The sequence below is a fragment of the Podarcis tiliguerta genome (genome assembly GCF_965153285.1).
Source record: "Podarcis tiliguerta genome assembly, chromosome: 6".
NCBI lineage: Eukaryota > Metazoa > Chordata > Lepidosauria > Squamata > Lacertidae > Podarcis > Podarcis tiliguerta.
In genome coordinates, this window is record NC_139539.1 from 47,915,247 (window position 1) to 47,929,590 (window position 14,344).

The window sequence follows — 14,344 nt, forward strand, 5'->3', positions numbered from 1 at the left end:
CGAGAGCAGACAAAGAAAAAAGAAGAGTGACAGGGTGGGGAGACATAGTTAGAGGGATCCATTTTGGGGCTATCAGAACAATATGACTTCAGCAGCCTGTCAAAAGTTTATTCCTCTTTTGTTGTCACGCACAATGTATGGCAAAACGAATCCTCAGTAATATACCTTTTTTATTTTTAACGGGTGCTGATATTTACAAAATTGGTGGTACTCTATGAAGCATATATTATGTACACACATGATCAACCAGACAGCAAATCTTCATTTGGGAATATATATATGTATATGCATATATATACATATACACAAATAGCTATCCCTATATACAAGTAATTCATCTTGACAGGGCATATCTCAGCTTCTTGTGTCCAGTTAGTGCTGAGGACTCCTGTGAGTTGTTAACAGTAAGTTCTATACACATTGTGCAATTTAGATACAGCTGGTGTCTAAATTTTCATCAAGCAAACACATGGTTAAATGATTCGACATTCCCATGAGTTCTCTTTCTTTAGCGTCCTCTCACCATTATTGGTCCCATTCTTCCAGTAACCATGGAAACAAAAGATTCAGTTCCACGGCATCTTTATTATGAGTCCTTCTTGGATTTCCTTTTCTTATTGATTCTCTCAAATTAGGCAAACACACACTTATTTGATCCAATATCCTTTCTTTCACATTCCAAGCAATAATTAGTAATATGACTAGTTTGTAGGACATCTGCAATGTCTCAGGTAGCAAGGAAAGCAGGTGCAGTTCGCTAATTACATTCCTCGCACTCAGTAGAAAACAGCCTTACAAATCTTGAAATAATACACACAGTTCCATTACATATTTACACATACACATAGATTTTGGAATTAAATTCCTAATAGCACAACATTGGACATCTCATAGAAGCCAAAATGTACCCGAGAAGATAAAATGAGAACTAAGGGATTCATTTGCCAGCTATCACCTTGAATTCATCCTTGGGCCAAATGGTGGGATGGTGTAAATTAGCATAGCTCTGTTGAAACCAAGCCAAAGCCTTATCAGTGTTCTAAGATTGGGATCTCCAAGGCTTTAGAACAGGAGCCACATTACAGATGGAGGGCTTGCCTTTAGAAAATGCCTGTTAGTCTGAAATTCACTTGGGACAGTGGAGCAGGAGAAAGGAAAGGAGGGGGCATTTCTAGCAAAAGGGATCAGCTGTTAGGCTCCAAGGAACAAATAGCTAGCAGCAACAATGAAAATGGAATGAGCAAGGAGGCATCAGATACCCACCCCGTCTTTCCAACATGTGACAGATAGAAACAGGTTAGCCTGCAGCACCACAAAGACTGCTGACAGGATAAAGATGGCGGGAGATGCGGGAAGATCACAGAGATCAACAACAAAGGGCCTAAGCAGATTCAGATCTCGTGGGCAGAGAACTCTGCAAAGAGAGGGGGGTGAAATTCTGCACTTTGGGGTAGGGTGGGGGCCCAAAGGGCCTCTGAACATCGAGATGTGTGCTTTGCAAAAACACACACCACTATTTGAGGACCCTTTTGTACAGGATTGTGAGCTGCGTCAGCCAAAGAAGGCTGTTGGGGGGGGGGAGTTGTGCTTGAAAGAATCCCTCACCCTGTGGCCTTGGCAGGAAGTAATAATATGAAGAGTAAGCCTTGCTTACTCTTCACATTGGGGAATGGGGTCTTGTGTCATCTTTAAGACTGATGATGGAGTGGGCTGTACCCTAGGCCCAGCATGCTCATGCTACAACACCTTTGATGAACATGATTGCACAGAGGGGCAGGAAACTGGAGGAGAACTGGGAGGACAAATGTAGATTGGTAAAGTGCACTTGTGTGTGCCTCAAATTGGGACAAAATGGTTGTGCCCCTAAGGCTGCTGGGATGTGCTGACTTTCTATAATGGAAAGCATTTTTACCCTGTCTTGGCAGGGCGTGAGAGGCAAAAAAGCGAACATAGTACTCAGAGTAATAGTGTTGCTGCCCCCTGAGAAATTCCTACATCCTTGTAGTAAACGTGTGTTGCCTCTCCTCTGCTCCTTTCCCCTTAGGCTGGGCACCCTCCCCTTAAGTGTGCATTCTGTAGTATCCACTGTATTTCTGAATCCAGTGGTCCTCTGTCTCCTGCTTAGAGGCCATTTTTGTTACAGGCTCCACAGCTGGGGTGGAAAGGAACCCAGGATGCCACCATTGGTATGGTGCTGTGAAAACGACAAGCTGTTTGAATCTGAAAGGTGCACAGCAAACAAACAAATGCCTTAGCTCATAATTTGGCTTCACCTGCATAGTAACATAAATACTAGTGATGGGTCCAAAACTGCAAACTTCAGATCCAGATCAGAATTCAACACAAGTCCCAAGGGGGGATTTGGTTTCACTAACTTGAGAAAAGGGAGAAGGGAGATCAGTGAATTCCTCCTCCACGTTGGAGAATGGAGAGAGTCACATTTCTGTCAATTTAACCTTGTCAAAGCAGCTGGATCTGTTGTGAGATTTGGGCCCTTCTCTAGTGTATTGCAAACTCCAGAAAGACTAGAGATTTCAGCAGTAAATCCAGTAGCTCATCCATGAATGATTTGATTACAAAGCATGACCTTTCTTGAAAGAGATCCTCCTATGTATTTCACTTTTCTTCTCTGGGTTTTATGCAAAGATATGCCCATATTTACACACCCTCATGCTGCATGCTCTTAAGACCATTCTAGGTATAGCACTGAGTTATGGAGGTTACAGAAAACAATGCAGAAGATAACTGTTGAGATATGTTCCGCTATATACATTTTCTCAGAGCTGTTATGATTTTATGCAAGTTGAACATTTCATCATCTACCTGCTATTAGCAGGCGTGCTATTTTCTTTCTCTTTCTCTCTCTTGGCTGTTTTTACATTTTTATATAGTTTATGTATTTATTTTTAGTGATCTGAACATCTTGCATGTTAGAAACTTCTGTCTTTTTAATTCCAACTCCACTACTGACAATTTCTTTTTCTCTTTTTTTACATGACCTTAGGAACTTTATTCTATCTCCTCTGGTCATTTCTAAAGTTTAAAAGTGGTTATTAAAGAGCTTACTCTGACGATTACTGAATGTGAACCCTCATTGCTCTGAAAGCTCTCATTCAAAGGCAAGAGTACAATATCCAGGCCATGTGTTGTTTCCATCATTCATCATTATGCACATCACAGGCAATATCAAATGACACTTTCACACCTGAATTCCAAACCCACAACTGTAATGGATGCATTATCTGGATAGTATTTTTCCAGGTTCAAAATATAACAAATTAACTGCTGGGGAAATGAAATATTTCTAAGTTCAGTCTGGGGGGATGAAGGAATATCTGAACTATACACACCATTTGGGTAATAATTGCACATTTGCTGCACTGGAAACAGATTGTCTTGGAAGGAGCTGTGTGTTGCAGTTTTAGAAAACCCATGTGTAACTCTGGGGTTCTACCCAACTGAAATCCACTGTTGGTTTGCCCAACTGAAATCAATGGACAGTACTAACTAGATTCATTAGTTACACTCTAAGCATAGCGTAACTGGATACCACCCCTTGTTTTTAATTATTTTACTATGTCAGAACTGTCCTACCTTATCATCCCCTCTATTTCTAGTGCTCTAAGTGCAGTTGTTTATATAGGCAAAACAGTACTGCCAGCGTACAAAAGGGAGGTGTCAGGTCAACAGACTTGGGGGAACTCTGAAATTTGCAGAACTACCAAAAAAAAAAACCTATATGAAAAACTAAGAGGAAACCCGCATACACAGCATCAGAAAAAAGGGGGGAACCCCTAGCTCAAAGAGGATTGAGCATGCTGAGTGTCCCCAAAATACTGACAGATTATTGGAGGGTTGGGGAAATGGTTGAAAGGCAAATGGAATGAGGTGTCCTGGAAAAGGGCATGGGTGGCTGGAGCAGTGAACAGGAACACTTGCCGCAACATTTTCTTACTGATCTCCCTTATTCTCATCTCATACTGCTGCATGCATAAACCAGCCTTTAGAGACCATGAAGGAAGGAGCAAAAGTATTCAAGGCATCAACATGTGCACTGGCTGAGTCAAAATAATTTACTGAGGATTCAGGTCAAATGCTAACATTTTTGTGTTGTTATCAAGAAAGCCACACATAGAGGACTTAATATGAGTGGCAGTAAACCATGGCTCAGTTCTGGATCTGTTTCTAAAAGCTCAGCAGTGAAATGTGAAGAATGAAGAGTGCCTCTGAGCATATGCTGAGCCCCTGCTTTCGCCACTGATCTACATCTGCCAGACATCTTGGATTGGGAGCAGGAAAAGCAATTCACAAGCAGGGAATCAGGTGGACACAGAGAACTTCTTGCTGCAGATCCAAAAGCAGCCTCATACTTCCTGGACTGTGGAATAACAATGACTAAACTATGCTTCATTCAACAACCAACTCCTCTTTTACTCCTGCATTTAAACCCACTCTCTTCACATCTCATCCATCTATTCCTGCCTCAGCTGTCATTTAGGAACCTGAGTAATATACAGAAGATTACATTTTCCAAATTAAAGAGACAATCAACCCATTGGGCACTAATGGAAGTTAGGAATGCTGGTTTAACAAATCCAGTTTTCACATTCACAGTTTATATCACCTTTGTAACCTGCCCAAGACTTTCTGGGCTGATGTCCTCCTCTATTTTGTATAAGATCAACCCTAGCCTTTGAAGGATACTCAGTTGCCACCCCAATAGCCCAGACTTCTTTCCTGTGCTTTACTAACTAATCCAAATTAGTGGCAGATTCACACCGTATATTTAAAGTGCATGATTTCTTCCAAACAACCCTGGGAGTCCCAGTTTCCCCAGAGCTACCATTCCCAGGATTCATTGGGGAAAGCCATGTGCTTTAAATGCATGTTAAATGTGCTTTGTTAAATGTGTGTGGTGTGGATCTGCCCTAGTTGAGGCAAGAGGCTATGCCCCTGGGGTATTGCTTCATGCTTATCTAGGTAGAAGTGTGTCCTTGACCCTGAATAACCTCACCCAAAGTTATGTAAAGAAGTACCTGCTGAAGTTTAATTGGACTGCAGTCTGGACACCGCATAGGCAAACCTCACGACAGAAGCCCTGCCTTAAACCTGCAGATCCTGCCATCCTTATTCCAGCATTCATCATGACACTCCCGTTTTACCATCTGCTCCTTCCCACCTGCTGTGGTCTGCAGTTTCAGCTCTGCGCCATAACACTCTGCAAAGGTACGGGGCGTGAGATAGCTCTAGCACAGTGGTTGGGTCAAGCCAATTCGTAGATTAGAGGGTTGGCATCCTGCCGCAGTTCAAGTTGCCTACACAGTGTCCAGGCAGCAGATACGACAGTCAAAACAATCATACATTCCATTTAAACCTGACCTTGGATGCAACAGAGCACTGCAGCCTTTAGTGTTTCTCCTGGTTATTCTTGGCTTCCTCTCTCCCTACCTCCGCAGCACATCTAAGGCTGCAATCCCAAACACACTTACTAATGAGTAAGCCCCACTGAACATACTTCAGAGACAACTGCAGCACATTGAGGCCATCACTTCCTCGGTCTATGGAATCAATATTCCAGCATCTCACCATTAAGCAATAACTTAAATGAAAAACCAACTGCTTAGATTTCCTAACTTCTGCTTTTTTTTCAACATTCATTGATAGTGGTCAGTCACAGTTAAGGCCCAGAAGGTAGGTTGTTTTGATTTACATCAGCCTTGGGGTCTCCTGATAATGGGTTTGAAAAGCTACAGCAAAGGACTCACACTAACTGCCTGGGTCCAGATCCAGTGCCATAGATAGATAGATAGATAGATAGATAGATAGATAGATAGATAGATAGATATAGATAGATGATAGATAGATAGATAGATAGATAGATAGATAGATAGATAGATAGATAGATAGATAGATAGATAGATATAGATAGATGATAGATAGATAGATAGATAGATAGATAGATAGATAGATGATAGATGATAGATGATAGATGATAGATGATAGATATAGATAGATAGATAGATAGATAGATAGATGATAGAGATAGATAGATAGATGATAGATAGATGATAGATAGATAGATAGATAGATAGATAGACAGACAGACAGACAGACAGATGATAGATGATAGATAGATAGATAGATAGATAGATAGATAGATAGATAGATAGACTCCCAAGTGTGCAGCTATTCCCCCTAGAAGCTTGGCAAACCATAGTGACTTTTGTAAAGTTCCTAGATTGGCACTCTTAAACTGAGCCACCAGAAAAAATGCCCAGGGTCATAGTCCAGGATGGTGCTAGATAAAGCTTCAGGTTATTGCCACTGCAGATGGGATGGATCAGGCAGCAAGATGATAAGCAAGATGATAAGCGTCCAACATTTCATACCTGCTCTGCTATGGAGTTTTGTGCAATAAGGAGGTACATTTCAAGATAATGTTTCATGACCTTTTAGTCCTGTTTAGAGTTTCATTCCTGGGTTTCCCCTCCCACCTCTTTCTCATAAACAAACTTTTTTTTTTTTAAAGTACTGTACTGCATAAGAGGTGTAAGCTTTTATGCAACTGGCCTCAGATGAAGTTTCAGATTGCTCCTCTACCTGTATCTTAACATATGCATTGAGTTTCACTTCTGGTGCCAATTTCTTTTGATGCAGAGACCAGGCAATTTAGGATGCCCCTTCAAGGTTACTTCCCATACAGGGACCACTCCTTTTTGATACGCTGCACCTTGGGGGGCAGAGGGTGGTCAACAGGTGAGCACACAGTTGGGACTGCAAATACAATCAACTTTATATTAGGGTGAGGGCATTAAAAAGTCAAAGTCTGCAATTCCGAGAGGCGGAATGGGAAATGCATGAAAACAAGTGTGGAGTTAGATAATGTGCAAACCCAAGTACAAGAGCAGCAATTGAAAATTCAGTGAAATAGTGCTGGTCTGGATCCAACCTAAGATGCTGGGAAATAGCAGCGGTGAGTCCCCTCCTCAGAAGTACTAGGCTTCATCCTCGCAATTCTATCTTGAACATACTCCTAGCATGAATAACCTCAACTACTATTGAAATCAGTAGGCTTAACTTTGCCTCCCTTACTCTCTGATGCCTCATGGATCCTACCCCATAATTACACGAGGACAGTACCCCCATGGAAGTCCCTGAAGTAACCCCCTTCCTCATGATTTTTTTTGCATAGACTGCAATGATTTCCCCCTAATGTACAGGAGTATCCTGCATGGATCTTTAACCAAGAATATTTATGATTCCTTTACAGACAGAGTGGTGGAGAGGACAGAATATTTTTAGCAGTGGCTTAAGGCAATAGGAAGGATTATTCCATCCCTGCTCACTGCAATGGAAGATATTCCAAAATTAGCCTTTTAAATTCATAGCATAGTTGGAGAGCAAGCAATTAGAGATGTGATGCCAAGCTCTTCCTTTGTCAGCATTCTACAAGAATGGTCCAAGGCACTGTGACATAGGTGGCCCTAATCCTGCAATGCAAACTCCAGCACTGCTGATGTGTGAAATAATTAGTAAGCCCCTCAAATCATAAGCCGTTAGAAAACCCTGACAGCTTTCTTTTTTATGCATCTTTTCAGCAGTGACTGCCAAGAAGGTTAGAGAAATTGTCTTTCTTTGGCAGGGGCAGTGCAGGGTTGGGGGAAGATCAAGAAATTGACCCACATTTTATCATGTGAATCTAATGTTTGGGGGGGGGTTCATATTCAAAAAGTGAGAGTCAGTTGTCCTGCAACAGGTGTAGAATCAAAACAAGGCCTGCATGTCGCTTATACTCTGTTTAAAGGGAGGGCAGGTGTTGTTGAGATATATTGCCCCTCTTGGCACAAGCATATGGGTTAGGGCCAATACACACAACCCAGGTGGTTCATTAAGAATGCAGGTTAAGTGGATTGTATAGAGTTTGGCACACGATCAATAAATTAGGTGATTGATTCAGCATGTATCCCATTCAACCTATATCATTTTCAATGCTAAGCTGTTGAAAGTGAGTTGAGTGGGGTGCAATAAGTAAATAAGCAACAGTGGATCTGCTTTACCTTGTTGCCAAATTCTGTACAGATCCAATCAGATCACATGCTCAACATGTTCTTTTGGTCTGGTGAATTTTTGGTCTTCACAAGGCATCCATCATCCATATCAATGCAAGATCCGGACCCATCAGCAAGCTGCCTGAGTAATACTTGCAGGATCCACATGATTGATCTGGTTGGGGATTTCAGTTTTGCTCCATTTGCTCCCTATGGCATGGGTGGGTATATATATATAGGGGACTTCTCACATAGTCTCCAAATCCTAAGCTTCTAAATATGATATAAGCACACACACACACACACACACTGTGTGTGTATATCTGAGTGTGCTATTCCAAATAATCATACCGTGTTTAGCAGCTCAGGAAATAGGACACTGTAAGGAGTACCCATGGTGGCCTCAGAACCAAATCCTGTTGGCTTAGAAGGGTTATCATCTTTTTTTATTACTGATGAGATGAAGGGGATATTGGCCTCACTCTTTTACACACTGGTTCCAAAAGCCACTTTCCTAGGATGTTGATAGCAGAATGAGCCTTTACTGAAGGGCTATCCTTTCCCTTGAGAGCTGAAGCAGCCGCATCAACGGGACACTACCAAGCTAAAATGCCAGTCCATGAAGAGCAGTCCAACCAGGAGTCTTATTGCCTCCTTGACTCAAAAGAATGGATCTGATTCTGATGTGTGAGGTTGGCCAAATTCTGCTACCATATTGCCCATGGGCATTTCCCCAACAGATTAGCCCACTGGGAGTAGACTTGGATTGTATTTACTCTAAAGCTGAGGAATATTGACTCCACCACATGACAGCAACATCCCAAAGGAAGCCTTAACTTCCAAGCCATGCGTTGCATGTATCCATCCACAGCCATCTCCTCAGCTGGGGCAACTCCGTCAAGACTCATTTCCATGGGGCAACATTGCCCACACCTGAACAAATGACCTTGGGCTGGCATTATCGTATAAGCCCCGTCACCACCAAAAGACGCAAGTCAACAAAGTTCAGACAAAGTCATTGGCACTCTATACTGTTGCATCTTAGCTGTGGATCTCAAACTATCTACGCCTCCAAGCACTGTGAGCAATATTTGTTGTGGGTCTGAGCTTACATTTGCCTAACAGTGTCACCCAGCAATGTTTTAGTCACAAATAAGCCTGGCCATCTCTGGTCAGATGTACATCTCTGCATATGATACCACTATGAATAAATTACCAGTTCCTCCCTACATGTGGAAGACAGGTGTGTACTCTTCATATCACCTTTCCTGGGTTGCACCCTCATGCAAGCAAACACCTAGGGCATTTGCCTTGGTTATCAAATTTGTGGTCGGCCCACATCCGTCCCCAACACATTCCCTTTCTCCCCCTTTTATGTCCACAAATCTCCTTCAAGCCACTGGAGAATCTAGAAACACTATAAACAGGTATACTCTATAGTCTACTTAAGAAAATAGATATATTTTCGTGTATTAAATATTAAGATCCATGCAACAAATATCCATGCAGCTTTACTGTAATACTGGGTTAAATTTCACTGCAGTATAAATATATTCTAGGCCACAGCTTAGTTGCTCCAGCATTTGAAACAAGATGCTTTTCAGTCCTGAATATGTCGGTGACCCCCAAACCAGCAAAAAATAATAATACATGTGTTCTTTAAAAAAAGAAATGTCTCCAGGCTCTTGATGTATCTCTACCAAAGCAACAGAAAATGTCCTACTAAACAGTGCCTCCCGCGAGCCTCACACTGGCGTGCTGCAGTGGATGAATCCAATGCAGCATTTTTGGTTCAGAAGCATGACCCTGCATGGTATATTCTCCCTTTGGCATTTCTGATCTGGAAATCTGAACCTTAAAGTAATTTGGATGGATGTTCCATTAATTAAACTATGCATGACCTTTTGTATAATTCCTGAAGCTTGAAAGCTAGATGTATAGTTGCATACTATTTCCTTGGGATATATTTTTGCATGGGCTGAGTTCTATATTAAATTATATTTATGCTAGTTGGCATTTGTTTGTTACTGTTGTTTACATGGGGAGGTGGTTCGTTTTGTTTTTCTCCAATGCCTTTCGTTTGATATTGTGACATAATTCTGCTTTAATTGTGCCATACAATTGGAAAACCAGAAGTCTGTGATGGGGAGGAGGGGTTGCATGAAAGCTTATTGAGCATCAAATGTTAAAAAGAGTCACTTACACGACTATTGCTTCCCATGCAGAACCAATACACGTTGTAGAACATTTTGTATTAACTACAATGCAAGGTATTATGCAACATCTGCAATTGTTCCACTCAAGTTTTAAATAAGTTATTAGGGTTGTTTTATTATTATTATTATTATTAGCTAGACATCAGTTAGCATTTTGGTTATATTAACATAGTTTGTGTTAGCTAGGGTGCAGTTGGCTGTTTTCAAGTTCTCCTCTCTAAAGTCCTCATTGCTATTATTCACACCTTCTTGTATCTCCATATAATCAGACTTACTAATAGTGGAGGCACTTCTGCTTTTCTTTAGGTCAGGGGAAGAAGGGATCTTTGGGCAGCTGGTGACTTGCAAGTATTGAGCTTGCTCCTCTCCCTCTGTCTCACGGTGATAGAAGTAGTTGAAATTGGACACTATAACCGGCACTGGTAAGGCAATTGTTAATACACCTGCAATGGCACACAAGGAACCAACTATTTTCCCACCTATGGTCGTGGGGACCATGTCTCCATAGCCAACTGTTGTCATGGAAACCACGGCCCACCAAAAAGCATCAGGGATGCTGGGAAACTGGGAATCGCTCTCGTCGGCCTCTGCAAAGTAGACAGCACTGGAGAAGAGAATGACACCAATGAAGAGGAAAAATATCAAGAGGCCCAGCTCCCTCATGCTGGCCTTCAGGGTCTGTCCGAGGATCTGCAATCCCTTGGAGTGCCTGGAGAGCTTGAAGATCCTGAAGACCCTCACCAGGCGGATCACTCGGAGGATGGCAAGAGACATTGCCTGCTGACCTTGTTGGCCATCTTCTGGTTTCTCAGCCAGTTCCGTTCCAAGTGTGATGAAGTAGGGGATGATGGCTACAATGTCAATGATGTTCATGATGTTGGTAAAAAAGCCAGCTTTGCTGGGGCAGGCGAAGAATCTCACCAAGAACTCAAAGGAGAACCAAATGATGCAGAGCGTCTCCACTATAAAGAAAGGGTCTGTGAAAGATGTTTGCTGCTGAGACCCCATAGTGCTATTGGAGTAAGAGCTTGGGTTGCTACTGCTGCCATGCATCTCATCATTCTCATCCCGGAACACAGGCAAAGTTTCCAGGCAGAAGCTTACAATTGAGATCAAAATGACCATGACAGAGACAATTGCTATAATCCTGGCTGGCCCAGAGCTTTCTGGATACTCAAACAGCAGCCACACTTGTCTCTGAAACTCATTCTCTGGTAAAGGCCGCTCTTCTTCCTTGATGTAACCTTCATCCTCCCGAAACATCTCCATAGCTTCCTCCCCAAGTTCATAAAACCTTATCTCTTCCGAGAAGATGTCTAAGGGGACATTAACAGGCCTCCTCAACCTGCCACCAGACTGGTAGTAGTACAAAATAGCATCAAAGCTGGGTCTGTTTCGGTCAAAGAAATACTCGTTCCGAAGGGGATCAAAATATCTCATTCTCTTTTTAGGGTCTCCTAACAAGGTCTCTGGAAACTGAGCAAGTGTCTTGAGCTGTGTTTCAAAGCGCAGTCCCGAGATGTTGATGACCACCCTCTCGCAACATTCATGGTCAGTTTCTGGGTTGTAGGTGTCCTGAGGATGACCAGGCAAAGCTGCTGCTTCATCTGTGGGATCTCCAGTGGCAACTGTCATATTTAGGCCTTTAAGCTAAACTTTTCTGAATGTCTGGTGGTGGGATGAGGTTCAGGGGGACTCTAACACCTGCCAGAAGGGTCTGCGCGTGGGCTTGGAAGTGGCTCATGAAAACGTAGAGAGGATGTAAAGGAAGCCTGTCCAGCTGAAAGAGAGAAACAAATAGCACCATGAGCATTAGCCCCCTCTTTCTTCACAATGTATACAAAACATAAATGGGTTGCTTTTAATTTGCATCCTCAAGCGTAGTCTAAAAATACTCCCATCACCCCATGCTATGCCATTTAAGGAAGGGCTAAAAGAAACAAGAATAAATGAAGGGTGCTTTCTCCCTGGCAAACATATCACACAACATAGGTGGGGGTTCTATCTCCCCCACGGCCAACAGTTTATTCAAAGAACTTCAAAGGCTGCCTAGAGTTTGCTCCTGCATTGAAGTGTTAAGATTTGCCCATGCGGCACCTGGGACTTGAGCATTCAACTCAAGGAATACCCTGGTGACTCAGAGGTAAACATTAAGCACTCTGTTTCATCAAACAGCATCGTGCACATTTAACATGCTGCATCCCTACCTTAATCTCTTTTGACTTTTGCAGTCCAGTCTCCCTCCCTTTCCTTCCTTCCTCCCACCCCTCCTTCTCCGCTGTTTTCTGGTGTGCAAGTGCTCTTTGCTAGCTTTCCCCTGCTGCATTTCTGTGCTGAGGCTCCTCTCTTAACAATTGCCTAAGGAATAAGAGCAAGCAAAAAACAAGGCACACATTTACCTTGATGGAGGAGAACTCAGTGTCTCTCACACTGACTCCCTGACCTTAGAGAGAAACACAGAGGTTTCCAAGATTCCCATAAGTTCCTCAGGCAATATGGTGAGTCAAGAAAGAAAGAAAGAAAGAAAGAAAGAAAGAAAGAAAGAAAGAAAGAAAGAAAGAAAGAAAGAAATTTGCAGTGAGGTTTGCAATGAGGTGGTGACTGGAAAGAATTTTTGGTAGTTCTTGTAGCCCTTTGCTCAGGGCAGTGACTGTCTGAATTGAAATCCTTCTGTATGATAGTGGAAAGATGCTATACTCAGCAAAAAACACACAAACCCTGATGTCCCCAGTGTCCTCAAGAGGTGTGACGTTGCCTGGAAAACCAGCAGTAAGACAGTGCTGGATGGGCTTTAAAACAGCATCTGCAAAGAACACCAGGAGGGGGGTTGTTTGTTTTTGTCCAAATGTAGCCCTTCCCTCACAGAGCTGTATTGCAAGCTCTAGCTATCTTGGATGAAACAAGGAGAGCAACTGTGGTGGCATAAAAGCAGAGCTATATTTCTCTCACACAGAGACACAAACACACACTCTTTCACACACACACACACACACACAGAGAGAGAGAGAGAGAGAGAGAGAGAGAGAGAGAGAGAGAGAGAGCTGTATATTGCTGAGGGTAGAAGTGGTAGTCTACACACCATTCGGCACTTGTGTCGGTCTATGCAGCCTGGCTGGCGCAGGGTCCTCTGCAGTGTGGTCTCCCTCTTGATCTTCCTCCTCTCAGCAAGAGAAACAGTGCAACACGCTCTCTGCCACGCAGAGCTCATCCAGCTGCGGCCGGGTCCACATCAAAGAAGCTCTGGACTTCATTCCGCATGCAGGACATGTCCTGGAAAGGCTTGGCCCTCCTAAGCACCTGAAGAAGACCCCATGTGGGCTCGAGGTCTCAGCCAGAAGCCCCCGCTGAGATTTCCATGTCCTTAGCACAATGCAGCATTGCCAGCTGTCCAGCCTTTGGCTTGGTCTAAGTGGATGCCCACCTCACTGATAGCCACAGGAGACTATTCAGGTCTCTTCTCGGGATACTGCAATTTTTTTGTGGGTTTTCTGCCTTCTTGTTGCTAAGCCCAACCAAAGGATTTTTGCTCCCCAAGAGAGACTCCCTGGCATCCCATCCTCAGCAGTAGACAGCCGCCTTCCTTAACCACTCAGAGTCAGGATTCAAGAACTAAGGGAGGGGAGGCAAATGAAATACCACCTTTTAGTCTTAGTCCTTAAGACAGAGATTTTTGCATGCACCTGACCTGTTATCTTTCTTGATGCCCATCACCATCATCATCCCTTCAGGGTGTGCTTCAGATTCTCCATTCCCTGGATTTTCCCCTTGTCTCCTGTCTCCTAGCCTCCCTTCTCCTTGTGCATTAGAAAAATAGTACAACCCTGACAAAGCTTGCAGCCTTCAACTGCTATACTTAACCCCTTGTTTACCAAGGCAAAATCATAGACGGTTATCATATGCTCCATTCTCTTCCCCCCTCCCTCCCTCCCTCTGCCTCCTCCTTCTCCTTTGAATTGCTAAGAGAATCCACCCCCCTTGGGAACGGAGGGTTTTTAAGGCAATATTTCTGAATGCCAAATGGGAGGCATCGTTTACAATCAACCTGATGTGCACAAAATGGAACAAAAGCAAAATCTAACC

General features: G+C 43.1%; 1 protein-coding gene across 2 annotated transcripts; it reads right to left on the minus strand.

The window, feature by feature from the left end:
* Window positions 1-6,131: 6,131 nt before the first annotated feature.
* Window positions 6,132-14,087, minus strand: LOC310679154 (potassium voltage-gated channel subfamily A member 2). Of its 2 annotated transcripts, none has more exons than XM_083443928.1 (2): window positions 13,950-14,087; window positions 6,132-12,044 (listed from the first exon to the last, which is right to left on the minus strand). In XM_083443928.1, exon 2 carries the CDS (start codon window positions 11,897-11,899, stop codon window positions 10,400-10,402), a length of 1,500 nt encoding a protein of 499 aa, XP_083300054.1. In that variant the 5' UTR covers window positions 11,900-12,044; window positions 13,950-14,087; the 3' UTR covers window positions 6,132-10,399. The 2 variants fall into 2 exon arrangements, with proteins under 2 accessions (XP_083300054.1, XP_083300053.1); XM_083443927.1 differs by having other exon boundaries at window positions 13,344-14,087.
* Window positions 14,088-14,344: the final 257 nt, after the last annotated feature.